Source organism: Salvelinus alpinus, chromosome 2, assembly GCF_045679555.1.
Source record: "Salvelinus alpinus chromosome 2, SLU_Salpinus.1, whole genome shotgun sequence".
Classification (NCBI taxonomy): domain Eukaryota; kingdom Metazoa; phylum Chordata; class Actinopteri; order Salmoniformes; family Salmonidae; genus Salvelinus; species Salvelinus alpinus.
This window is the reverse complement of record NC_092087.1, coordinates 4,108,179-4,134,714: the sequence shown is the minus strand read 5'-3', so window position 1 is coordinate 4,134,714 and position 26,536 is coordinate 4,108,179. Positions and strand designations below refer to the sequence as shown.

At 47.6% G+C, this 26,536-nt stretch overlaps 1 protein-coding gene across 17 annotated transcripts in view; it reads right to left on the bottom strand.

Annotated features, from left to right (window-relative positions):
• Nucleotides 1–26,536, bottom strand: part of LOC139553097 (plasma membrane calcium-transporting ATPase 2-like) — a 256,276-nt gene that overhangs the window by 135,167 nt on the left and 94,573 nt on the right. For all 17 annotated transcript variants that reach the window (XM_071365060.1, XM_071365054.1, XM_071365079.1 and 14 more), the window contains exon 3: nucleotides 11,241–11,435. In XM_071365060.1, coding sequence (XP_071221161.1) covers nucleotides 11,241–11,435 — 195 coding nt within the window. The remainder of the gene's footprint in view (nucleotides 1–11,240; nucleotides 11,436–26,536) is intronic.

Below are 26,536 nucleotides of genomic sequence, written 5' to 3'. Positions count from 1 at the left end.
GTAATGTAAGACAGCATTGGCTGTTTGGCTGTTAGAAGTCATACAGATTGTCTGTCCTTGGTGCTGGACTGCCAGGCAAGGCTCCTGTAAGTTTTAGCTAACGTTAAGCTGGCTGGCTAGCTAACTAACGTTACGTCACGCGTTGGGATTCGTTGTTTACCTAGCTAGCTGTCTGGCTACATGTCTTAACAAGAAGACTCTCGTCTTAGTGTGCCAGAGAACAGAATAACTGATGAATTTATGAACGCTAAACACCCATTGAATATGACCGGTGTCAGTAAACGTCGGCAAAAAAACGTAATTAAATTGTTGTAAACAGTTGCAGTCACCAACGCTCTGGATAACATGAAAACAGCTTTACCAGCTCTGCTAGAGTGAGTAAAATTGTCAAAGTCGGATGTTCTCTCATCATGTGTCTGGAAGAAGCTCGTCCATTTTCGCCAGTTTGACTGTCGTTGTGAAGTCAGAACGTTGGGATCAACAATACTCATTGGCCAGAGCGTCCAATGTGCGCTCTGAACACGAAACGCTCTGAATTTAAGAACGAACAATCTGACAGCACCATTGCAGTCACCAACGCTCTGGATAACATAACAGCCTAACCAGCTGCTAGGGCGAGTAATGTTCAGCTGTTGTTCAGCTGTTCTGTCTCTCTTACATGACAAGTTAGTACAGAACAAACGGATCAACCCTTAAAGAGATGGGTGGGGCTGAATGGGTGTAGACAAAGAAGGGCTCTCCAGTAGTAGTACCAAAACATTTAAAATCCATTTTTTATCAAAAGTGAGTTTACTAGTTTATCAACTTTCAAAGCAGAATTACTTTCCCATTGTTCCTCAACTGTATTGTAAGATATACCATTTTGTATCTCTGAGTCTACTTTTATCCAATGTAAAAAAACACAATTTCAAATTGTGCTACATAAGACCGATTTGAGACGTTCGGTCACATTTGAGCTAAGACGGAACAGAGTTCCAGGCAATAAGGGCTCGGTCTAATACTAAACACTTTCTTGAATTTGGGGACAGTGAAAAGACCCCTGGTGGCATGTCTGGTGGGGTAGTGTGTGTGTCAGTGCTGTGTGTAAGTTCACTATGCAAACCATTAGGGATTTTCAACACATTAATGTTTCATATAAAAAGAAGTAGTGATGTAGTCAGTCTCTCCTCAACTCTTAGCCAAGAGAGACTGACATGCATAGTATTAATATCAGCCCTATGATTACAATGAAGAGCAAGACGTGATTAGATTAGACAAAACTAGAGCCCTGCAAGACTTGCTTTGTGGAGTGTGGTGTCAAAAAAGCAGAGCATCTCTTCATTACGGACAGACCTCTCCCCATCTTTACAACCATTGAATCTATATATTTTGACAATGACATTTTACCATCTAAGGTAACGCCAAGTAATTTAGTCTCCTCAACTTGTTCAACAGCCACACCATTCATTTCCAGATTCAGGTGAGGTCTAGAACTTAGGGAATGATTTGTACCAAATACAATGCTCTTAGTTTTAGAGATGTTCAGGACCACTGGTTACTGTTCACCCATTCCAAAACAGACTGCAACTCTGTTAAGGGTTTCAGTGACTTCATTAGCTGTGGTTGCTGATGCGTATGTGGTTGAATCATCAGCATACATGGACACACAGGCTTTGTTTAATACCAGTGGCAGGTCATTGGTAACAATAGAAAAGAGTAGAGGGCCTAGAGAGCTGCCCTGCAGTACACCACACTTTAAATGTTTTACATTAATCAAATCAATCACATTTATTTATAAACAGCTGATGTCACAAAGTGCTGTACAGAAACCCAGCTTAAAACCCCAAACAGCAAGCAATGCAGGTGTAGAGAAGCTTCCATTAAAGAAAACCCTTTGAGTTATATTAGATAGCTCTGAATCCACAATATGGCCGAGGTTGAAAAGCCATAACAGATACGTTTTTTCAACAACAGGTTATGGTCAATAATATCAAAGGCTGCACTGAAATCTAACAGTACAGCTCCCACAGTATTCCTATTATCAATGTATTTCAACCAATCATCAGTGTATTTGTGTCAGTGCAGTACATGTTGAGTGCCCTTCTCTATAAGCATGCTGAAAGTCTGTTGTTAATTTGTTTACAGAGAAATAGCATTGTATTTGTTCAAACACAATTTTTTCCAACATTTTGCTAAGAGCTGGCAGCGAGCTGATTGGTCTGCTGTTGGAACCAGATAAAGGGGACTTTACCACTTTTGGGTAGCGGAATGACTTTGGCTTCCCTCCAGGTCTGAGGACAAATACTTTCCTCTTGGCTCAGATAATGACAGACGGGTTGTAGAGTCAGCGCCCATCCTCAGTAGCTTTCCATCTAAGTTGTCAATGCCAGGAGGTTTGTCATTATTATTACAAAATTCAAACTTGAAATGCTTTTCTTTCATTACTTGTTTTTTTATGGGTGAGTACAATGGCTCACTGTTCGTTGTTGGCATTTCCTGCCTAAGTTTCCCCACTTTGCCAATGAAGTATTCATTAAAATAATTGGCAACGTTAAATGGTTTTGTGATGAATAAACCATCTGATTCGAGTTGAATTTGTCTTTTTGCCAATAATTTAATTTAAAGTACTCCCAAAATGTCTTTCCATAATTCTTTATATCATTCATATTGGCTTCATAATAAAAAAAAATGTGTCACATCATTTCTCAATTTGCAGTAAGTCAGCAAGTCAGATGTGCAGCCAGACTTACTATCCCCATCTCTTTCAACCATACGGTTTTTCAATTCCTCATTAATCCATGGAGACTTAACAGTTCTAACAGTCAGTTTCTTAACAGGTGCTTGTTTATCAATATGTGTAAGAATCAATTTCTTAAATTCATTAAGTGCAGCGTCTGGATGCTCCTCATTAATCACATCAGATCAACCAATATTTTTTATCCACATAAGAGTCACAGCAAAACCTTTAGTATGATCTCTTATACACTATTTTAGGTCCATTTGTTGGCACTTTGTCTTTCCTGGATATAGCCACTGTATTGTGATCACTGCATCCAATCGGTACGGATACAGCTCTAGAACAAAGTTCTACAGTATTAGTAAAAATGGGGTGGCCAGAAGAGGACTGGCCACCCCTCAGAGCCTGGTTCCGCTCTAGGTTTCTTCCTAGGTTTCGGCCTTTCTAGGGAGTTTTTCCTAGCCACCGTGCTTCTACACCTGCATTGCTTGCTGTTTGGGGTTTTTCAGAAACGATCTCCCCCCCTCCCCTCAGAAACTACCCCCCCCCCCTCAGATCTCACCTCCCTCCCCCTCAGAAACCATTCTCCTCCCCCCAGATCTCACCTCCCTCCCCCTCAGAAACTATTCTCCCCCCCTCAGATCTCACCTCCCTCCCCCTCAAACTATCCCCCCTCCCCGCAGATCTCCCCCCGCCTCCCACGCAGAAACTATTCCCCCCCTCAGATCTCACCTCCCTCCCTCTCAGAAACTATTCTCTCTCACCCCTGGAAATCCCCCGGATCTCACCTCTCATTCTAAAAAGCTCACAATGCACAGTCACTCCTGTTAACAAGACTTAAGGGATCATATTGAGCTAGTATGATAACACGGTAGTGATGAGCTCGTACACAAGTGTTTTTCCATTACAGCGCCAGTGTTTCACCAGTAGCCCATTTCCTGTCCGTTCTGCCTCCCCAGGTGACAAAAAAACGAGTGCTTCCCTGCTCTTATCCCTGCAAAATGAATAGTGTACAATGTTGGCCAGCAGGGCTATTCTACAGCCCCTCCAGGTGGTCCAGTATAACTATTCTAGTACCCCTCCAGGTGGTCCAGTACCCCACCAGGTGGTCCAGTATAACTATTCTAATACCCCTCCAGGTGGTCCAGTATAACTATTCTAATACCCCTCCAGGTGGTCCAGTATAACTATTCTAGTACCCCTCCAGGTGGTCCAGTATAACTATTCTAGTACCCCTCCAGGTGGTCCAGTATAACTATTCTAGTACCCCTCCAGGTGGTCCAGTATAACTATTCTAATACCCCTCCAGGTGGTCCAGTATAACTATTCTAGTACCCCTCCAGGTGGTCCAGTATAACTATTCTAGTACCCCTCCAGGTGGTCCAGTATAACTATTCTAATACCCCTCCAGGTGGTCCAGTATAACTATTCTAGTACCCCTCCAGGTGGTCCAGTATAACTATTCTAGTACCCCTCCAGGTGGTCCAGTATAACTATTCTAGTACCCCTCCAGGTGGTCCAGTATAACTATTCTAATACCCCTCCAGGTGGTCCAGTATAACTATTCTAGTACCCCTCCAGGTGGTCCAGTATAACTATTCTAATACCCCTCCAGGTGGTCCAGTATAACTATTCTAGTACCCCTCCAGGTGGTCCAGTATAACTATTCTAGTACCCCTCCAGGTGGTCCAGTATAACTATTCTAGTACCCCTCCAGGTGGTCCAGTATAACTATTCTAGTACCCCTCCAGGTGGTCCAGTATAACTATTCTAATACCCCTCCAGGTGGTCCAGTATAACTATTCTAATACCCCTCCAGGTGGTCCAGTATAACTATTCTAGTACCCCTCCAGGTGGTCCAGTATAACTATTCTAATACCCCTCCAGGTGGTCCAGTATAACTATTCTAGTACCCCTCCAGGTGGTCCAGTATAACTATTCTAATACCCCTCCAGGTGGTCCAGTATAACTATTCTAATACCCCTCCAGGTGGTCCAGTATAACTATTCTAATACCCCTCCAGGTGGTCCAGTATAACTATTCTAGTACCCCTCCAGGTGGTCCAGGATAACTATTCTAGTACCCCTCCAGGTGGTCCAGTATAACTATTCTAGTACCCCTCCAGGTGGTCCAGTATAACTATTCTAATACCCCTCCAGGTGGTCCAGTATAACTATTCTAGTACCCCTCCAGGTGGTCCAGTATAACTATTCTAATACCCCTCCAGGTGGTCCAGTATAACTATTCTACAGCCCCTCCAGGTGGTCCAGTATAACTATTCTAGTACCCCTCCAGGTGGTCCAGTATAACTATTCTAGTACCCCTCCAGGTGGTCCAGTATAACTATTCTAATACCCCTCCAGGTGGTCCAGTATAACTATTCTAATACCCCTCCAGGTGGTCCAGTATAACTATTCTAATACCCCTCCAGGTGGTCCAGTATAACTATTCTAGTACCCCTCCAGGTGGTCCAGTATAACTATTCTAGTACCCCTCCAGGTGGTCCAGTATAACTATTCTAGTACCCCTCCAGGTGGTCCAGTATAACTATTCTAGTACCCCTCCAGGTGGTCCAGTATAACTATTCTAGTACCCCTCCAGGTGGTCCAGTATAACTATTCTAGTACCCCTCCAGGTGGTCCAGTATAATTATTCTAATACCCCTCCAGGTGGTCCAGTATAACTATTCTAGTACCCCTCCAGGTGGTCCAGTATAACATTTACATTTACATTTAAGTCATTTAGCAGACGCTCTTATCCAGAGCGACTTATAACTATTCTAGTACCCCTCCAGGTGGTCCAGTATAACTATTCTAGTACCCCTCAAAGTGGTCCAGTATAACTATTCTAGTACCCCTCCAGGTGGTCCAGTATAACTATTCTAGTACCCCTCCAGGTGGTCCAGTATAACTATTCTAGTACCCCTCCAGGTGGTCCAGTATAACTATTCTAATACCCCTCCAGGTGGTCCAGTATAACTATTCTAATACCCCTCCAGGTGGTCCAGTATAACTATTCTAATACCCCTCCAGGTGGTCCAGTATAACTATTCTAGTACCCCTCCAGGTGGTCCAGTATAACTATTCTAGTACCCCTCCAGGTGGTCCAGTATAACTATTCTAATACCCCTCCAGGTGGTCCAGTATAACTATTCTAATACCCCTCCAGGTGGTCCAGTATAACTATTCTAGTACCCCTCCAGGTGGTCCAGTATAACTATTCTAGTACCCCTCCAGGTGGTCCAGTATAACTATTCTAGTACCCCTCCAGGTGGTCCAGTATAACTATTCTAATACCCCTCCAGGTGGTCCAGTATAACTATTCTAGTACCCCTCCAGGTGGTCCAGTACCCCTCCAGGTGGTCCAGTATAACTATTCTAGTACCCCTCCAGGTGGTCCAGTATAACTATTCTAGTACCCCTCCAGGTGGTCCAGTATAACTATTCTAGTACCCCTCCAGGTGGTCCAGTATAACTATTCTAGTACCCCTCCAGGTGGTCCAGTATAACTATTCTAATACCCCTCCAGGTGGTCCAGTATAACTATTCTAGTACCCCTCCAGGTGGTCCATTATAACTATTCTAGTACCCCTCCAGGTGGTCCAGTATAACTATTCTAGTGCCCCTCCAGGTGGTCCAGTATAACTATTCTAGTGCCCCTCCAGGTGGTCCAGTATAACTATTCTAGTACCCCTCCAGGTGGTCCAGTATAACTATTCTAATACCCCTCCAGGTGGTCCAGTATAACTATTCTAGTACCCCTCCAGGTGGTCCAGTATAACTATTCTAATACCCCTCCAGGTGGTCCAGTATAACTATTCTACAGCCCCTCCAGGTGGTCCAGTATAACTATTCTAGTACCCCTCCAGGTGGTCCAGTATAACTATTCTAGTGCCCCTCCAGGTGGTCCAGTATAACTATTCTAATACCCCTCCAGGTGGTCCAGTATAACTATTCTAGTACCCCTCCAGGTGGTCCAGTATAACTATTCTAGTACCCCTCCAGGTGGTCCAGTATAACTATTCTAGTGCCCCTCCAGGTGGTCCAGTATAACTATTCTAATACCCCTCCAGGTGGTCCAGTATAACTATTCTAATACCCCTCCAGGTGGTCCAGTATAACTATTCTAATACCCCTCCAGGTGGTCCAGTATAACTATTCTAGTACCCCTCCAGGTGGTCCAGTATAACTATTCTAGTACCCCTCCAGGTGGTCCAGTATAACTATTCTAGTACCCCTCCAGGTGGTCCAGTATAACTATTCTAGTACCCCTCCAGGTGGTCCAGTATAACTATTCTAGTACCCCTCCAGGTGGTCCAGTATAACTATTCTACAGCCCCTCCAGGTGGTCCAGTATAACTATTCTACAGCCCCTCCAGGTGGTCCAGTATAACTATTCTACAGCCCCTCCAAGTGGTCCAGTATAACTATTCTAGTACCCCTCCAGGTGGTCCAGTATAACTATTCTAGTACCCCTCCAGGTGGTCCAGTATAACTATTCTAGTACCCCTCCAGGTGGTCCAGTATAACTATTCTAGTACCCCTCCAGGTGGTCCAGTATAACTATTCTAGTACCCCTCCAGGTGGTCCAGTATAACTATTCTACAGCCCCTCCAGGTGGTCCAGTATAACTATTCTACAGCCCCTCCAGGTGGTCCAGTATAACTATTCTACAGCCCCTCCAGGTGGTCCAGTATAACTATTCTACAGCCCCTCCAGGTGGTCCAGTATAACTATTCTACAGCCCCTCCAGGTGGTCCAGTATAACTATTCTACAGCCCCTCCAGGTGGTCCAGTATAACTATTCTAGTACCCCTCCAGGTGGTCCAGTATAACTATTCTAGTACCCCTCCAGGTGGTCCAGTATAACTATTCTACAGCCCCTCCAGGTGGTCCAGTATAACTATTCTACAGCCCATCCAGGTGGTCCAGTATAACTATTCTACAGCCCCTCCAGGTGGTCCAGTATAACTATTCTACAGCCCCTCCAGGTGGTCCAGTATAACTATTCTAGTACCCCTCCAGGTGGTCCAGTATAACTATTCTAGTACCCCTCCAGGTGGTCCAGTATAACTATTCTAGTACCCCTCCAGGTGGTCCAGTATAACTATTCTAGTACCCCTCCAGGTGGTCCAGTATAACTATTCTACAGCCCCTCCAGGTGGTCCAGTATAACTATTCTACAGCCCCTCCAGGTGGTCCAGTATAACTATTCTACAGCCCCTCCAGGTGGTCCAGTATAACTATTCTACAGCCCCTCCAGGTGGTCCAGTATAACTATTCTACAGCCCCTCCAGGTGGTCCAGTATAACTATTCTACAGCCCCTCCAGGTGGTCCAGTATAACTATTCTAGTACCCCTCCAGGTGGTCCAGTATAACTATTCTAGTACCCCTCCAGGTGGTCCAGTATAACTATTCTAGTACCCCTCCAGGTGGTCCAGTATAACTATTCTACAGCCCCTCCAGGTGGTCCAGTATAACTATTCTACAGCCCCTCCAGGTGGTCCAGTATAACTATTCTACAGCCCCTCCAGGTGGTCCAGTATAACTATTCTAGTACCCCTCCAGGTGGTCCAGTATAACTATTCTACAGCCCCTCCAGGTGGTCCAGTATAACTATTCTACAGCCCCTCCAGGTGGTCCAGTATAACTATTCTAATACCCCTCCAGGTGGTCCAGTATAACTATTCTAGTACCCCTCCAGGTGGTCCAGTATAACTATTCTAGTACCCCTCCAGGTGGTCCAGTATAACTATTCTAATACCCCTCCAGGTGGTCCAGTATAACTATTCTAGTACCCCTCCAGGTGGTCCAGTATAACTATTATAATACCCCCCCAGGTGGTCCAGTATAACTATTCTAGTACCCCTCCAGGTGGTCCAGTATAACTATTCTACAGCCCCTCCAGGTGGTCCAGTATAACTATTCTAGTACCCCTCCAGGTGGTCCAGTATAACTATTCTAGTACCCCTCCAGGTGGTCCAGTATAACTATTCTAGTACCCCTCCAGGTGGTCCAGTACCCCTCCAGGTGGTCCAGTACCCCTCCAGGTGGTCCAGTACCCCTCCAGGTGGTCCAGTATAACTATTCGGTTATGTGTAGTGCAGACCACACCACCCTCTGGAGAGCCCTACGTTTGAGGATGGTGTAGTTGCCGTACCAGGCGGTGATGCAGCCCGACAGGATGCTCTCAATTGTGCATCTGTAACAGTGTGTGAGTGTTTTAGGTGACAAGCCACATTTCTTCAGTCTCCTGAGGTTGAAGAGGCGCTGTTGCGCCTTCCTCACCACGCTGTCTGTGTGCGTGGACCAATTCAGTTTGTCCATGATGTGTACTCTGAGAAACTTAAAACTTTCCACCTTCTCCACTGTTGTCCCGTCGATGTTGATAGGGGAGGTGCTCCCTCTGCTGTTTCCTGAAGTCCACAATCATCTCCTTTTTTTTGTTTACGAGTAAGAGGTTGTTTTCCTGACACCACACTCCGAGTGCCCTCGACTCCTCCCTATTGGCTGTCTCATCGTTGTTGGTAATCAAGGCTACTACTGTTGTGTTATCTGCAAACTTGATGATTGAGTTGAAGGTGTGCATGGCCATGCAGTCATGGGTGAACAGGGAGTACAGGAGGGGGCTGGGCACACACCCTTGTGGGGCCCCAGTGTTGAGGATCAGCGAAGTGGAGGTGTTGTTTCCTACCTTCACCACCTGGGGGCGGCCCGTCAGGAAGTCCAGGACCCAATTGCACAGGGCGGGGTTGAGATCCAGGGCCTCAAGCTTAATGATGAGTTTGGAGGGTACTATGGTGTTAAATGCTGAGCTGTAGTCGATGAACAGCATTCTCACATAGGTATTCCTCTTGTCCAGATGGGATAGGGCAGTGTGCAGTGTGATGGCGATTGCATCGTCTGTGGACCTATTGGGGCGGTACGCAAATTGAAGTGGGTCTAGGATGACATAGGGAGGTGGAGGTGATATAATCCTTGACTAATCTCTGAAAGCACTTCATGATGACAGAAGTGAGTTTTACTGAGCGATAGTCCTTTAGTTCTGTTTCCACCTCCAAAGCCCGGCTCCAGAGTCTCACTGGGCCGTGGCCTCAGTGGACCTGCTCTCCCTTAGGGCCAAAGCCAGGACACGTATTTTTCAGCTTGCATTTATATAACAATGTCTAACTGTGAACATGGGGTAACACCTAACACAGTTAACACCTTTCTCACAAAGCAACAGTCTTGATGATGCAGAAGTTGTTGATTCTGCTCTTCACAAGTCCTCAGTGTCAGCCCTAGTTATGGAAACACAGTTCCCGAAATATAACACTAGAGCCTACATAAACATTGCGACCAGCTCCGGCCCGCCAATTAGGCAGGATTAAGTCAAATTCACATAAATAGCCTATATGCCACTTGGTAAAAGAAATGTTCTTTTGTTTTTGGATAGAATTATATGAGGTGTTATGTGTTGTTGAAGGTGCGTCAGTTTAGGCTCAGAAAATGCTGGGAAAAGCAGATGACTTCATCTTCATCTTCATCATCATTCATACATCTTCATAAGATAGTGCCGATGTACACAGATGCCTTGTTCCAGTCTTACGCAACTTTGCAGTATTTTCTTTACTGTTATTAGCCCGGAATGTTCTTTACATTATTACATACAGCCGGAAAATAACTTTTGGATATCAGAAAGGCGGTAACTCACCAGCATTACGACCACGAACACGACTTTCATAAATGTTATCCTTTGTTCATACCCCCCAGGGCAATGTAACTTATCCCAGAGGCTGCTCCAAGACGCCACCGGTGGAAAAGAGGTATTCAGAGTGGACTTCTAGTCCGACTCAGGAGGCGGGCACACCATCCACCGCTTCCAAGTATATTACTCGCTAATGTTCAGTCGCTGGACAATGAAGTAGATGAGCTCAGGGCGAGGATCTCCTTCCAGATAGATATCAGGGACTGTAACATACTCTGTTTCATGTAATCATGTCTCTCTCTGGATCTACTGTCCCCATCAATACAGCAAGCTGGGACCGAGAGCCTGAAACATAGCTTCTATCTCAAGGCCATCAGGCTGTTAAACAGCCATCACTAACACAGAGAGGCTGCTGCCCTACATACAGACTTGAAATCATTGGCCAATTTAATAAATGGATCACTAGTCACTTTAATAATGTTTACATATCTTGCATTACTCATCTCATATGTATATACTGTATTTTATACCATCTATTGCATCTTGCCTATGCCGCTCGGCCATTGCTCATCCATATATGTATATATTCTTATTCCATTCATTTACTTAGATGTTTGTGTATTGTGAAATTGTTAGATTCCAGAAGAACAAGCATTTCGCTACACTCGCAATAACATCTGCTAACCATGTCACCAATAAAACTTGATTTGAAACACATAAAGTCTGGGCCTTTATGGTAAAACACCAGGTTAAGTCCTTAGTTGAAATTCACCAAATATGACCTTTAGATTTAACACAATAGGACTGTACGTGTATCTCCACCGTGTCAGTACTCACACTCTCCGTTGTCCCCTCCCGGAGGCTGATAGAAGGACAGTCCCAGAGAGATCAAAGCAGCCACCTCCAGGATGATCAGAGTTACGTCCTGCAGGGCCTCCCATACTAACTGGAGAAAGGTCTTTGGCTTCTTCGGAGGTATAAGGTTTTCACCATACACTTCTTTCCTCTTATCTAGGTCATCTCCTGTTAAGCCTGTTTTGGCGAGAAAGAAATGGCAGTGAGAAAGAATCCTGATTGGTCGTTTAGTTTGGTGTTTTAAAAGAGGAAATGAGGGAAAGAACACCTGATTAAACCTGTTCTGTTTTCAAACCTCTCTCTCTCTCTCTCTCTCGGTCTCTCTCTCTCTCGGTCTCTCTCTCTCTCGGTCTCTCTCTCTCTTGGTCTCTCTCTCTCTCTCGGTCTCTCTCTCTCTCTCGGTCTCTCTCTCTCTCTCTCGGTCTCTCTCTCTCTCTCTCGGTCTCTCTCGCTCTCTCTCGGTCTCTCTCTCTCTCTCGGTCTCTCTCTCTCTCTCGGTCTCTCTCTCTCTCTCTCTCTCTCTCGGTCTCTCTCTCTCTCGGTCTCTCTCTCTCTCTCGGTCTCTCTCTCGGTCTCTCTCTCTCTCTCGGTCTCTCTCTCTCTCGGTCTCTCTCTCTCTTGGTCTCTCTCTCTCTCTCGGTCTCTCTCTCTCTCTCGGTCTCTCTCTCTCTCTCTCGGTCTCTCTCGCTCTCTCTCGGTCTCTCTCTCTCTCTCGGTCTCTCGCTCTCTCTCGGTCTCTCTCTCTCTCTCGGTCTCTCTCTCTCTCTCGGTCTCTCTCTCTCGCTCTCTCTCGGTCTCTCTCTCTCTCTCGGTCTCTCTCTCTCTCTCGGTCTCTCTCTCTCTCTCGGTCTCTCTCTCTCTCTCGGTCTCTCTCTCTCTCGGTCTCTCTCTCTCTCGGTCTCTCTCTCTCTCTCGGTCTCTCTCTCTCTCTCGGTCTCTCTCTCTCTCTCGGTCTCTCTCTCTCTCTCGGTCTCTCTCTCTCTCTCTCGGTCTCTCTCGCTCTCTCTCGGTCTCTCTCGCTCTCTCTCGGTCTCTCTCTCTCTCTCGGTCTCTCTCTCTCTCTCGGTCTCTCTCTCTCTCTCTCTCTCTCTCTCTCTCTCTCTCTCTCAAATTCAAGCTGTTTTTTTTACATGAAAATCAACGGGTACAAATAGTGATTAAAAAAAAGTTATTATACAAATAAATACATAATAGAAATAACAAGACAATAATAACATTGTAATACAAAATATAATAAATAATACGGACGATTAAAGGATAAACATAAACAAACGAATATAATTACTAAAACAAATGCTACCACCTAGTACCTCTAGTAGTATTTATACCTCTAATATCTCTACTACTACCATTACCACTAGTAGTATTTATACCTCTAATATCTCTACTACCACCGTTACCTCTAGTAGTATTTCAAATTCTAATATCTCTACTACCACCATTACCACTAGTAGTATTTATACCTCTAATATCTCTACCTACTATAACTTAAACTAACTGTCAACTTCACCACTACATCAGTACTACCACCACCATCACCCCCATCATTAAACTACTATTGGTACCATCACACCTACTAACATACCACTACTATTTGGAGTACCAACAACATAATACGAATGATTATTATTATAATAGTAATAATAATAATAATAATAATAATAATAATAATAGCAATAGTAGTAATAATGTGTAACTGCTTAATGATACCGATTTAATTGGTCATGAGTTGTTCTTGTTTTTCCTCTGGGTTTAATAATTAAACGTTTGAATTCATTTCTTTGAATAATTAACTTCCTGGTCTGCCTCTATCTCCATATCTTCCTCTCTCCCCCTAAGTCTCCCTTTCCATCTCTGTCTATTTGGCGGTGTTATTATGAGTTATCAGACTGCAGTGATTAACTAACAGTGTTATTATGAGTTATCAGACTGCAGTGATTAACTAACAGTGTTATTATGAGTTATCAGACTGCAGTGATTAACTAACAGTGTTATTATGAGTTATCAGACTGCAGTGATTAACTAACAGTGTTATTATGAGTTATCAGACTGCAGTGATTAACTAACAGTGTTATTATGAGTTATCAGACTGCAGTGATTAACTAACAGTGTTATTATGAGTTATCAGACTGCAGTGATTAACTAACAGTGTTATTATGAGTTATCAGACTGCAGTGATTAACTAACAGTGTTATTATGAGTTATCAGACTGCAGTGATTAACTAACAGTGTTATTATGAGTTATCAGACTGCAGTGATTAACTAACAGTGTTATTATGAGTTATCAGACTGCAGCAGCAATACTGACCAGTGAGTCATAGAATAGAATGATTATGCTACCATCACTGCCACTAGGACAAACCACAGCTAGCTAGGTGTCAACACAGGAATAGGGTTGTTATTAATGTGCTAGTGGTCCAATCATCAGTTATAAATCACATTACCTACGAGGATTCAGCGGAAGCATCATCAGTGAAAACACAACAGATATTTCCATCTCAGAATTTCAACACCAGCGGTGTGTTTGCCTCTCTACTGAATGACGGGGCGGCAGGGTAGCCTAGTGGTTAGAGTGGAGGAGCGGCAGGGTAGCCTAGTGGTTAGAGTGGAGGAGCGGCAGGGTAGCCTAGTGGTTAGAGTGGAGGAGCGGCAGGGTAGCCTAGTGGTTAGAGTGGAGGAGCGGCAGGGTAGCCTAGTGGTTAGAGTGGAGGAGCGGCAGGGTAGCCTAGTGGTTAGAGTGGAGGAGCGGCAGGGTAGCCTAGTGGTTAGAGTGGAGGAGTGGCAGGGTAGCCTAGTGGTTAGAGAGTAGAGGCGGCAGGTAGCCTAGTGGTTAGAGTGGAGGAGCGGCAGGGTAGCCTAGTGGTTAGAGTGTAGAGGCGGCAGGTAGCCTAGTGGTTAGAGTGTAGAGGCGGCAGGTAGCCTAGTGGTTAGAGTGTAGAGGGGGCAGGTAGCCTAGTGGTTAGAGTGTAGAGGCGGCAGGTAGTCTAGTGGTTAGAGTGTAGAGGGGGCAGGTAGCCTAGTGGTTAGAGTGTAGAGGCGGCAGGTAGTCTAGTGGTTAGAGTGTAGAGGGGGCAGGTAGCCTAGTGGTTAGAGTGTAGAGGCGGCAGGTAGCCTAGTGGTTAGAGTGTAGGGGCGGCAGGTAGTCTAGTGGTTAGAGTGTAGAGGGGGCAGGTAGCCTAGTGGTTAGAGTGGAGGAGCGGCAGGGTAGCCTAGTGGTTAGAGTGTAGAGGCGGCAGGTAGCCTAGTGGTTAGAGTGTAGGGGCGGCAGGTAGCCTAGTGGTTAGAGTGTAGAGGGGGCAGGTAGCCTAGTGGTTAGAGTGTAGAGGCGGCAGGTAGTCTAGTGGTTAGAGTGTAGAGGGGGCAGGTAGCCTAGTGGTTAGAGTGTAGAGGCGGCAGGTAGTCTAGTGGTTAGAGTGTAGAGGGGGCAGGTAGCCTAGTGGTTAGAGTGTAGAGGCGGCAGGTAGCCTAGTGGTTAGAGTGTAGAGGGGGCAGGTAGCCTAGTGGTTAGAGTGTAGAGGCGGCAGGTAGTCTAGTGGTTAGAGTGTAGAGGGGGCAGGTAGCCTAGTGGTTAGAGTGTAGAGGCGGCAGGTAGTCTAGTGGTTAGAGTGTAGAGGGGGCAGGTAGCCTAGTGGTTAGAGTGTAGAGGCGGCAGGTAGTCTAGTGGTTAGAGTGTAGAGGGGGCAGGTAGCCTAGTGGTTAGAGTGTAGAGGCGGCAGGTAGCCTAGTGGTTAGAGTGTAGAGGGGGCAGGTAGCCTAGTGGTTAGAGTGTAGAGGCGGCAGGTAGTCTAGTGGTTAGAGTGTAGAGGGGGCAGGTAGCCTAGTGGTTAGAGTGTAGAGGCGGCAGGTAGTCTAGTGGTTAGAGTGTAGAGGGGGCAGGTAGCCTAGTGGTTAGAGTGTAGAGGGGGCAGGTAGCCTAGTGGTTAGAGTGTAGAGGCGGCAGGTAGTCTAGTGGTTAGAGTGTAGAGGGGGCAGGTAGTCTAGTGGTTAGAGTGTAGAGGGGGCAGGTAGCCTAGTGGTTAGAGTGTAGAGGCGGCAGGTAGTCTAGTGGTTAGAGTGTAGAGGGGGCAGGTAGCCTAGTGGTTAGAGTGTAGAGGCGGCAGGTAGCCTAGTGGTTAGAGTGTAGAGGGGGCAGGTAGCCTAGTGGTTAGAGTGTAGAGGCGGCAGGTAGTCTAGTGGTTAGAGTGTAGAGGGGGCAGGTAGCCTAGTGGTTAGAGTGTAGAGGGGGCAGGTAGCCTAGTGGTTAGAGTGTAGAGGCGGCAGGTAGTCTAGTGGTTAGAGTGTAGAGGCGGCAGGTAGTCTAGTGGTTAGAGTGTAGAGGGGGCAGGTAGTCTAGTGGTTAGAGTGTAGAGGGGGCAGGTAGCCTAGTGGTTAGAGTGTAGAGGCGGCAGGTAGTCTAGTGGTTAGAGTGTAGAGGGGGCAGGTAGCCTAGTGGTTAGAGTGTAGAGGCGGCAGGTAGCCTAGTGGTTAGAGTGTAGAGGGGGCAGGTAGCCTAGTGGTTAGAGTGTAGAGGCGGCAGGTAGTCTAGTGGTTAGAGTGTAGAGGGGGCAGGTAGCCTAGTGGTTAGAGTGTAGAGGGGGCAGGTAGCCTAGTGGTTAGAGTGTAGAGGCGGCAGGTAGTCTAGTGGTTAGAGTGTAGAGGGGGCAGGTAGCCTAGTGGTTAGAGTGTAGAGGCGGCAGGTAGTCTAGTGGTTAGAGTGTAGAGGCGGCAGGTAGTCTAGTGGTTAGAGTGTAGAGGGGGCAGGTAGCCTAGTGGTTAGAGTGTAGAGGCGGCAGGTAGTCTAGTGGTTAGAGTGTAGAGGGGGCAGGTAGCCTAGTTGTTAGAGTGTAGAGGGGGCAGGTAGAGTGTAGAGGCGACAGGTAGTCTAGTGGTTAGAGTGTAGAGGGGCAGGTAGTCTAGTGGTTAGAGTGTAGAGGGGGCAGGTAGCCTAGTGGTTAGAGTGTAGAGGCGGCAGGTAGTCTAGTGGTTAGAGTGTAGAGGGGGCAGGTAGCCTAGTGGTTAGAGTGTAGAGGCGGCAGGTAGCCTAGTGGTTAGAGTGTAGAGGGGGCAGGTAGCCTAGTGGTTAGAGTGTAGAGGCGGCAGGTAGTCTAGTGGTTAGAGTGTAGAGGGGGCAGGTAGCCTAGTGGTTAGAGTGTAGAGGCGGCAGGTAGTCTAGTGGTTAGAGTGTAGAGGGGGCAGGTAGCCTAGTGGTTAGAGTGTAGAGGGGGCAGGTAGCCTAGTGGTTAGAGTGTAGAGGCGGCAGGTAGTCTAGTGGTTAGAGTGTAGAGGCGGCAGGTAGCCTAGTGGTTAGAGTGTAGAGGGGGCAGGTAGCCTAGTGGTTAGAGTGTAGAGGCGGCAGGTAGTCTAGTGGTTAGAGTGTAGAGGGGGCAGGTAGCCTAGTGGTTAGAGTGTAGAGGCGGCAGGTAGTCTAGTGGTTAGAGTGTAGAGGGGGCAGGTAGCCTAGTGGTTAGAGTGTAGAGGCGGCAGGTAGTCTAGTGGTTAGAGTGTAGAGGGGGCAGGTAGCCTAGTGGTTAGAGTGTAGAGGCGGCAGGTAGTCTAGTGGTTAGAGTGTAGAGGGGCAGGTAGCCTAGTGGTTAGAGTGTAGAGGCGGCAGGTAGCCTAGTGGTTAGAGTGTAGAGGGGGCAGGTAGCCTAGTGGTTAGAGTGTAGAGGCGGCAGGTAGTCTAGTGGTTAGAGTGTAGAGGGGGCAGGTAGCCTAGTGGTTAGAGTGTAGAGGCGGCAGGTAGCCTAGTGGTTAGAGTGTAGAGGCGGCAGGTAGCCTAGTGGTTAGAGTGTAGAGGCGGCAGGTAGCCTAGTGGTTAGAGTGTAGAGGGGGCAGGTAGCCTAGTGGTTAGAGTGTAGAGGCGGCAGGTAGTCTAGTGGTTAGAGTGTAGAGGGGGCAGGTAGCCTAGTGGTTAGAGTGTAGAGGCGGCAGGTAGTCTAGTGGTTAGAGTGTAGAGGGGGCAGGTAGCCTAGTGGTTAGAGTGTAGAGGCGGCAGGTAGCCTAGTGGTTAGAGTGTAGAGGCGGCAGGTAGTCTAGTGGTTAGAGTGTAGAGGGGGCAGGTAGCCTAGTGGTTAGAGTGTAGAGGGGGCAGGTAGCCTAGTGGTTAGAGTGTAGAGGCGGCAGGTAGTCTAGTGGTTAGAGTGTAGAGGGGGCAGGTAGCCTAGTGGTTAGAGTGTAGAGGCGGCAGGTAGTCTAGTGGTTAGAGTGTAGAGGGGGCAGGTAGCCTAGTGGTTAGAGTGTAGAGGCGGCAGGTAGTCTAGTGGTTAGAGTGTAGAGGGGGCAGGTAGCCTAGTGGTTAGAGTGTAGAGGCGGCAGGTAGCCTAGTGGTTAGAGTGTAGAGGGGGCAGGTAGCCTAGTGGTTAGAGTGTAGAGGCGGCAGGTAGTCTAGTGGTTAGAGTGTAGAGGGGGCAGGTAGCCTAGTGGTTAGAGTGTAGAGGCGGCAGGTAGCCTAGTGGTTAGAGTGTAGAGGGGGCAGGTAGCCTAGTGGTTAGAGTGTAGAGGCGGCAGGTAGTCTAGTGGTTAGAGTGTAGAGGGGGCAGGTAGCCTAGTGGTTAGAGTGTAGAGGCGGCAGGTAGTCTAGTGGTTAGAGTGTAGAGGGGGCAGGTAGCCTAGTGGTTAGAGTGTAGAGGCGGCAGGTAGTCTAGTGGTTAGAGTGTAGAGGGGGCAGGTAGCCTAGTGGTTAGAGTGTAGAGGCGGCAGGTAGCCTAGTGGTTAGAGTGTAGAGGGGGCAGGTAGCCTAGTGGTTAGAGTGTAGAGGCGGCAGGTAGTCTAGTGGTTAGAGTGTAGAGGGGGCAGGTAGCCTAGTGGTTAGAGTGTAGAGGCGGCAGGTAGCCTAGTGGTTAGAGTGTAGAGGTGGCAGGTAGCCTAGTGGTTAGAGTGTAGAGGCGGCAGGTAGCCTAGTGGTTAGAGTGTAGGGGGGCAGGTAGCCTAGTGGTTAGAGTGTAGAGGCGGCAGGTAGCCTAGTGGTTAGAGTGTAGGGGGGCAGGTAGCCTAGTGGTTAGAGTGTAGAGGAGGCAGGTAGCCTAGTGGTTAGAGTGTAGGGGCGGCAGGTAGCCTAGTGGTTAGAGTGGAGGGGTGGCAGGGTAGCCTAGTGGTTAGAGTGGAGGGGCGGCAGGGTAGCCTAGTGGTTAGAGTGGAGGGGCGGCAGGTAGCCTAGTGGTTAGAGTGTAGAGGAGGCAGGTAGCCTAGTGGTTAGAGTGTAGAGGAGGCAGGTAGCCTAGTGGTTAGAGTGTAGAGGTGGCAGGTAGCCTAGTGGTTAGAGTGTAGGGGGGCAGGTAGCCTAGTGGTTAGAGTGTAGAGGAGGCAGGTAGCCTAGTGGTTAGAGTGGAGGGGCGGCAGGTAGCCTAGTGGTTAGAGTGGAGGGGCGGCAGGTAGCCTAGTGGTTAGAGTGGAGGGGTGGCAGGGTAGCCGAGTGGAGGGGCGGCAGGGTAGCCTAGTGGTTAGAGTGGAGGGGCGGCAGGGTAGCCTAGTGGTTAGAGTGGAGGGGCGGCAGGTAGCCTAGTGGTTAGAGTGTAGAGGAGGCAGGTAGCCTAGTGGTTAGAGTGTAGAGGAGGCAGGTAGCCTAGTGGTTAGAGTGTAGAGGCGGCAGGTAGCCTAGTGGTTAGAGTGTAGGGGCGGCAGGTAGCCTAGTGGTTAGAGTGGAGGGGCGGCAGGGTAGCCTAGTGGTTAGAGTGGAGGGGCGGCAGGGTAGCCTAGTGGTTAGAGTGGAGGGGCGGCAGGTAGCCTAGTGGTTAGAGTGTAGAGGAGGCAGGTAGCCTAGTGGTTAGAGTGTAGAGGAGGCAGGTAGCCTAGTGGTTAGAGTGTAGAGGCGGCAGGTAGCCTAGTGGTTAGAGTGTAGAGGAGGCAGGTAGCCTAGTGGTTAGAGTGTAGAGGCGGCAGGTAGCCTAGTGGTTAGAGTGTAGAGGCGGCAGGTAGCCTAGTGGTTAGAGTGTAGAGGGGGCAGGTAGCCTAGTGGTTAGAGTGTAGAGGGGGCAGGTAGCCTAGTGGTTAGAGTGTAGAGGTGGCAGGTAGCCTAGTGGTTAGAGTGTAGAGGAGGCAGGTAGCCTAGTGGTTAGAGTGTAGAGGTGGCAGGTAGCCTAGTGGTTAGAGTGTAGAGGGGGCAGGTAATCTAGTGGTTAGAGTGTAGAGGTGGCAGGTAGCCTAGTGGTTAGAGTGTAGGGGCGGCAGGTAGCCTAGTGGTTAGAGTGTAGAGGGGGCAGGTAGCCTAGTGGTTAGAGTGTAGAGGCGGCAGGTAGTCTAGTGGTTAGAGTGTAGAGGAGGCAGGTAGCCTAGTGGTTAGAGTGTAGGGGGGGCAGGTAATCTAGTGGTTAGAGTGTAGCGGGGCAGGTAGCCTAGTGGTTCGAGTGTAGAGGGGGTAGGTAGCCTAGTGGTTAGAGTGTAGGGACGGCAGGTAATCTAGTGGTTAGAGTGTAGCGGGGCAGGTAGCCTAGTGGTTAGAGTGTAGGGGCGGCAGGTAGCCTAGTGGTTAGAGTGTAGAGGCGGCAGGTAGCCTAGTGGTTAGAGTGTAGAGGTGGCAGGTAGCCTAGTGGTTAGAGTGTAGGGGTGGCAGGTAATCTAGTGGTTAGAGTGTAGAGTTGGCAGGTAATCTAGTGGTTAGAGTGTAGAGGTGGCAGGTAGCCTAGTGGTTAGAGTGTAGAGGCGGCAGGTAGCCTAGTGGTTAGAGTGTAGAGGGGGCAGGTAGACTAGTGGTTAGAGTGTAGAGGTGGCAGGTAGCCTAGTGGTTAGAGTGTAGGGGTGGCAGGTAGCCTAGTGGTTAGAGTGTAGGGGGGGCAGGTAGCCTAGTGGTTAGAGTGTAGAGGCGGCAGGTAGCCTAGTGGTTAGAGTGTAGAGGGGGCAGGTAGACTAGTGGTTAGAGTGTAGGGGTGGCAGGTAGTCTAGTGGTTAGAGTGTAGAGGTGGCAGGTAGCCTAGTGGTTAGAGTGTAGAGGGGGCAGGTAATCTAGTGGTTAGAGTGTAGAGGTGGCAGGTAGCCTAGTGGTTAGAGTGTAGGGGCGGCAGGTAGCCTAGTGGTTAGAGTGTAGAGGGGGCAGGTAATCTAGTGGTTAGAGTGTAGAGGTGGCAGGTAGTCTAGTGGTTAGAGTGTAGAGGTGGCAGGTAGCCTAGTGGTTAGAGTGTAGGGGGGGCAGGTAATCTAGTGGTTAGAGTGTAGCGGGGCAGGTAGCCTAGTGGTTAGAGTGTAGGGGCGGCAGGTAGCCTAGTGGTTAGAGTGTAGAGGGGGTAGGTAGCCTAGTGGTTAGAGTGTAGGGACGGCAGGTAATCTAGTGGTTAGAGTGTAGCGGGGCAGGTAGCCTAGTGGTTAGAGTGTAGAGGGGGTAGGTAGCCTAGTGGTTAGAGTATAGGGACGGCAGGTAATCTAGTGGTTAGAGTGTAGCGGGGCAGGTAGCCTAGTGGTTAGAGTGTAGGGGTGGCAGGTAATCTAGTGGTTAGAGTGTAGAGGTGGCAGGTAGCCTAGTGGTTAGAGTGTAGAGGGGGTAGGTAGCCTAGTGGTTAGAGTGTAGAGGTGGCAGGTAGCCTAGTGGTTAGAGTGTAGGGGCGGCAGGTAGCCTAGTGGTTAGAGTGTAGAGGGGGCAGGTAATCTAGTGGTTAGAGTGTAGAGGTGGCAGGTAGTCTAGTGGTTAGAGTGTAGAGGTGGCAGGTAGCCTAGTGGTTAGAGTGTAGGGGGGGCAGGTAATCTAGTGGTTAGAGTGTAGCGGGGCAGGTAGCCTAGTGGTTAGAGTGTAGGGGCGGCAGGTAGCCTAGTGGTTAGAGTGTAGAGGGGGTAGGTAGCCTAGTGGTTAGAGTGTAGGGACGGCAGGTAATCTAGTGGTTAGAGTGTAGCGGGGCAGGTAGCCTAGTGGTTAGAGTGTAGAGGGGGTAGGTAGCCTAGTGGTTAGAGTATAGGGACGGCAGGTAATCTAGTGGTTAGAGTGTAGCGGGGCAGGTAGCCTAGTGGTTAGAGTGTAGGGGTGGCAGGTAATCTAGTGGTTAGAGTGTAGAGGTGGCAGGTAGCCTAGTGGTTAGAGTGTAGAGGGGGTAGGTAGCCTAGTGGTTAGAGTGTAGGGACGGCAGGTAATCTAGTGGTTAGAGTGTAGCGGGGCAGGTAGCCTAGTGGTTAGAGTGTAGAGGGGGTAGGTAGCCTAGTGGTTAGAGTGTAGGGACGGCAGGTAGCCTAGTGGTTAGAGTGTCGAGGCGGCAGGTAGCCTAGTGGTTAGAGTGTAGAGGGGGCAGGTAATCTAGTGGTTAGAGTGTAGAGGGGGCAGGTAATCTAGTGGTTAGAGTGTAGAGGGGGCAGGTAGCCTAGTGGTTAGAGTGTAGAGGGGGCAGGTAGTCTAGTGGTTAGAGTGTAGAGGCGGCAGGTAGCCTAGTGGTTAGAGTGTAGAGGGGGCAGGTAGACTAGTGGTTAGAGTGTAGAGGCGGCAGGTAGCCTAGTGGTTAGAGTGTAGAGGGGGCAGGTAGACTAGTGGTTAGAGTGTAGGGGTGGCAGGTAGTCTAGTGGTTAGAGTGTAGAGGTGGCAGGTAGCCTAGTGGTTAGAGTGTAGAGGGGGCAGGTAATCTAGTGGTGAGAGTGTAGAGGTGGCAGGTAGCCTAGTGGTTAGAGTGTAGGGGCGGCAGGTAGCCTAGTGGTTAGAGTGTAGAGGGGGCAGGTAATCTAGTGGTTAGAGTGTAGAGGTGGCAGGTAGTCTAGTGGTTAGAGTGTAGAGGTGGCAGGTAGCCTAGTGGTTAGAGTGTAGGGGGGGCAGGTAATCTAGTGGTTAGAGTGTAGCGGGGCAGGTAGCCTAGTGGTTAGAGTGTAGGGGCGGCAGGTAGCCTAGTGGTTAGAGTGTAGAGGGGGTAGGTAGCCTAGTGGTTAGAGTGTAGGGACGGCAGGTAATCTAGTGGTTAGAGTGTAGCGGGGCAGGTAGCCTAGTGGTTAGAGTGTAGAGGGGGTAGGTAGCCTAGTGGTTAGAGTATAGGGACGGCAGGTAATCTAGTGGTTAGAGTGTAGCGGGGCAGGTAGCCTAGTGGTTAGAGTGTAGGGGTGGCAGGTAATCTAGTGGTTAGAGTGTAGAGGTGGCAGGTAGCCTAGTGGTTAGAGTGTAGAGGGGGTAGGTAGCCTAGTGGTTAGAGTGTAGGGACGGCAGGTAATCTAGTGGTTAGAGTGTAGCGGGGCAGGTAGCCTAGTGGTTAGAGTGTAGAGGGGGTAGGTAGCCTAGTGGTTAGAGTGTAGGGACGGCAGGTAGCCTAGTGGTTAGAGTGTCGAGGCGGCAGGTAGCCTAGTGGTTAGAGTGTAGAGGGGGCAGGTAATCTAGTGGTTAGAGTGTAGAGGGGGCAGGTAATCTAGTGGTTAGAGTGTAGAGGGGGCAGGTAGCCTAGTGGTTAGAGTGTAGAGGGGGCAGGTAGTCTAGTGGTTAGAGTGTAGAGGCGGCAGGTAGTCTAGTGGTTAGAGTGTAGAGGGGGCAGGTAGCCTAGTGGTTAGAGTGTAGAGGGGGCAGGTAATCTAGTGGTTAGAGTGTAGAGGGGGCAGGTAATCTAGTGGTTAGAGTGTAGAGGGGGCAGGTAGCCTAGTGGTTAGAGTGTAGAGGGGGCAGGTAATCTAGTGGTTAGAGTGTGGAGGGAGCAGGTAATCTAGTGGTTAGAGTGTAGGGGCGGCAGGTAGCCTAGTGGTTAGAGTGTAGGGACGGCATGTAATCTAGTGGTTAGAGTGTAGGGACGGCAGGTAATCTAGTGGTTAGAGTGTAGGGACGGCAGGTAATCTAGTGGTTAGAGTGTAGAGGGGGTAGGAGTGTTGGACTTGTAACCGAAAGGTTGCTGGACCGAATCCCTGAGCTGACAAGGTACCAATCTGTCGTTCTGCCCCTGAACAAGGCAGTTAATTAAGCCCACTGTTCCCCGGTAGTCAGTCAAAGTAAATAAGACTTTGATCGTAACTGACTTGCCCAGTTAAATAAAGGTTAAATAAATAAAAATGAAATACAAAAAGGACCTGACACAACCTGAGAGCTCATTACCTACACACACTTCAACTATGACCAATACTCTAAGGCCTGGTCAATACTCTAAGGCCTGGTCAATACTCTAAGACCTGGTCAATACTCTAAGGCCTGGTCAATACTCTAAGGCCTGGTCAATACTCTAAGGCCTGGTCAATACTCTAAGGCCTGGTCAATACTCTAAGGCCTGGTCAATACTCAAAGGCCTGGTCAATACTCTAAGGCCTGGTCAATACTCTAAGGCCTGGTCAATGCTCTAAGGTCTGGTCAATACTCTAAGGCCTGGTCAATGCTCAAAGGCTTGGTCAATGCTCTAAGGCCTGGTCAATGCTCAAAGGCCTGGTCAATACTCTAAGGCCTGGTCAATACTCTAAGGCCTGGTCAATACTCTAAGGCCTGGTCAATGCTCAAAGGCCTGGTCAATACTCTAAGGCCTGGTCAATACTCTAAGGCCTGGTCAATGCTCAAAGGCCTGGTCAATACTCTAAGGCCTGGTCAATACTCTAAGGCCTGGTCAATGCTCAAAGGCCTGGTCAATACTCTAAGGCCTGGTCAATGCTCAAAGGCCTGGTCAATACTCTAAGGCCTGGTCAATACTCTAAGGCCTGGTCAATACTCTAAGGCCTGGTCAATACTCTAAGGCCTGGTCAATGCTCAAAGGCCTGGTCAATACTCTAAGGCCTGGTCAATACTCTAAGGCCTGGTCAATGCTCAAAGGCCTGGTCAATACTCTAAGGCCTGGTCAATACTCTAAGGCCTGGTCAATACTCTAAGGCCTGGTCAATGCTCAAAGGCCTGGTCAATGCTCAAAGGCCTGGTCAATGCTCAAAGGCCTGGTCAATGCTCAAAGGCCTGGTCAATGCTCAAAGGCCTGGTCAATGCCAGTGGGCTGGACAGACCATAATAGTATGACCGTAACCATGAACACCAAGGTTCCAAAGAAACACCCCCAAGGATTGTGGTCAAGAGAAATGTCTGAATGATTTGGCTGATGTACCCTGGGATTTATCTAAAGGATGATTTAAATCAGGTCTCATTGAATTGCTCATTGATTGTAGAAAAAGGTCTGGAATATAGTGAAGGACTTACTTGGTACATCTCATCATATCCATCTAGTGTGGAGGTCGACATGAGAACAATAACAAAACCAGCTGATATTACCAATCTTTTTTTTACAAAGCAAAACTAATTTACTGAGAGGTAATGTAAACACCCATTCTTCCAAACAAGCTTTTTGTCCAATGGATTGATGATCATATTATGAGCAATAACACCTGCTCTTTTAGTTTACAAATGGTGTCAGAAGAGGAGGTTTTAAACCTATTGAAGTCATTATCCGATGGCAAATCTACAGGTTACAATCTTATGGAGAAAGAAAATACTTTTCTGTGCTGCTCCCCAGATCGCAGCTCCACTGAAATACATATTTAATTGGTCACTGGAACAAGGGCATTTTCCAAATGTATGGAAGCTAAACTGTGTCCAATCCCGAAAGACTGCAAAGACCCATTACTCCTGCCAATAGTCCATCTGTAAACTACCCACCCAATTTACCTACCTCACCCCCCATACTGCTTTTATTTATTTACTTTTCTGCTCTTTTGCACACCAGTATCTCTTCTTGCACATGATCATCTGATGATTTATCACTCCAGTGTTAATCTGCTAAATTGTAATTATTCGATTTATTGCCTACCTCATGCCTTTTGCACACATTGTATATAGATTCTCTTTTTTCTACCATGTTATTGACTTGTTTATTGTTTACTCCATGTGTAACTCTGTGTTGTCTGTTCACACTGCTATGCTTTATCTTGGCCAGGTCGCAGTTGCAAATGAGAACTTGTTCTCAACTAGCCTACCTGGTTAAATAAAGGTGAAATAAATAAAAAAATAAAAAAATAGTTGACCAATCATGTGTCTGTTACTTGAACTCTGTGAAGCATTCATTTGAGCTGCAGTTTCTGAGGCTGGTAACTCCTGTTGAACGTATCCTCTGCATCAGAGGGAACTCTGGGTCTTCCTTTCCTGTGGCGGTTCTCATGAGAGCCAGTTTCATCATAGCGATTGATGGTTTTTGAGACTGCACTTGAAAAAACGTTCAAAGTTCTTGAAATGTTCTGGATTGACTGCCCTTCATGTCTTAAAGTAGTGATGGACTGTTGTTTCTCTTTGCTTATTTGAGCTGATCTTGCCATAATATGGACTTGGTCTTTTACCAAATAGGGCTATCATAAGTCACATATGTTAATTGAAATGCATTCCAGGTGACTACCTCATGAAGCTGGTTGAGAGAATGCCAAGAGTGTGCAAAGCTGTTATCAAGGCAAGGGGTGGCTACTTTGAAGAATCTCAAATGTAAAATATATTTTGATTTGTTTAACACTTTTTTGGTTACTACATGATTCCATATGTGTTATTTCATAGTTTTGATGTTTTCACTATTATTCTACAATGTGGAAAATAGTAAAAATAAAGAAAAACCCTTGAATGAGTAGGTGTGTCCAAACTTTGACTGGTACGGTACACCAACGACCATCCTTATGCCTTATATGAGGCTCATGCTACTATATTTGCATTTGATAGTACAATTTATACAATCGATTCAACAGGAACATCAAGCTCTACAAGGAGATCTGGGAAATATCAGGGAGTGGGTTTGCCAGAACAAAGTCGTTCTGAACGCTAAGAAAACCAAGGTTATGTTGGTCTGTTGAGGAAGTGTCAGAAACCACACTACTAGGGGTGCAGCTAGACAACTGCATATCATGGTCGTCTCAAATAAATCATCTATGTAAGAATCAAAACCGCAGGCCTGATCAGACGGATAGCTTAAATATTTACCCGGAAAGATCCTTAAGCACACAACCCAATCATTAATTGAGAGTGAGGTGAACTACTGTTCGGTGGTCAAACAACACAATCATTAATTGGGAGTCAGGTGAACTACTGTTCTGTGGACAAACAACACAAGCATTAATTGAGAGTCAGGTGAACTACTGTTCTGTGGACAAACAACACAATCATTAATTGAGAGTCAGGTGAACTACTGTTCTGTGGTCAAACAACACAAGCATTAATTGAGAGTCAGGTGAACTACTGTTCTGTGGTCAAACAACACAAGCATTAATTGAGAGTCAGGTGAACTACTGTTCTGTGGTCTGGGGAAATGCATCATCAAGTGAAGTTAGGAGGCTGCAGAATGCACAGAACAAAGCAGCAATGATTGTTTTAAGGTGGAGATATGGTTCTTCTGTTGCAGTCATGCGCAATGTTCTTGGTTGGTCGTCAATCAACAAGATAATTGGAGAAAAATATGCTTATTTTATTTCACAATGTACACCATTTAAAA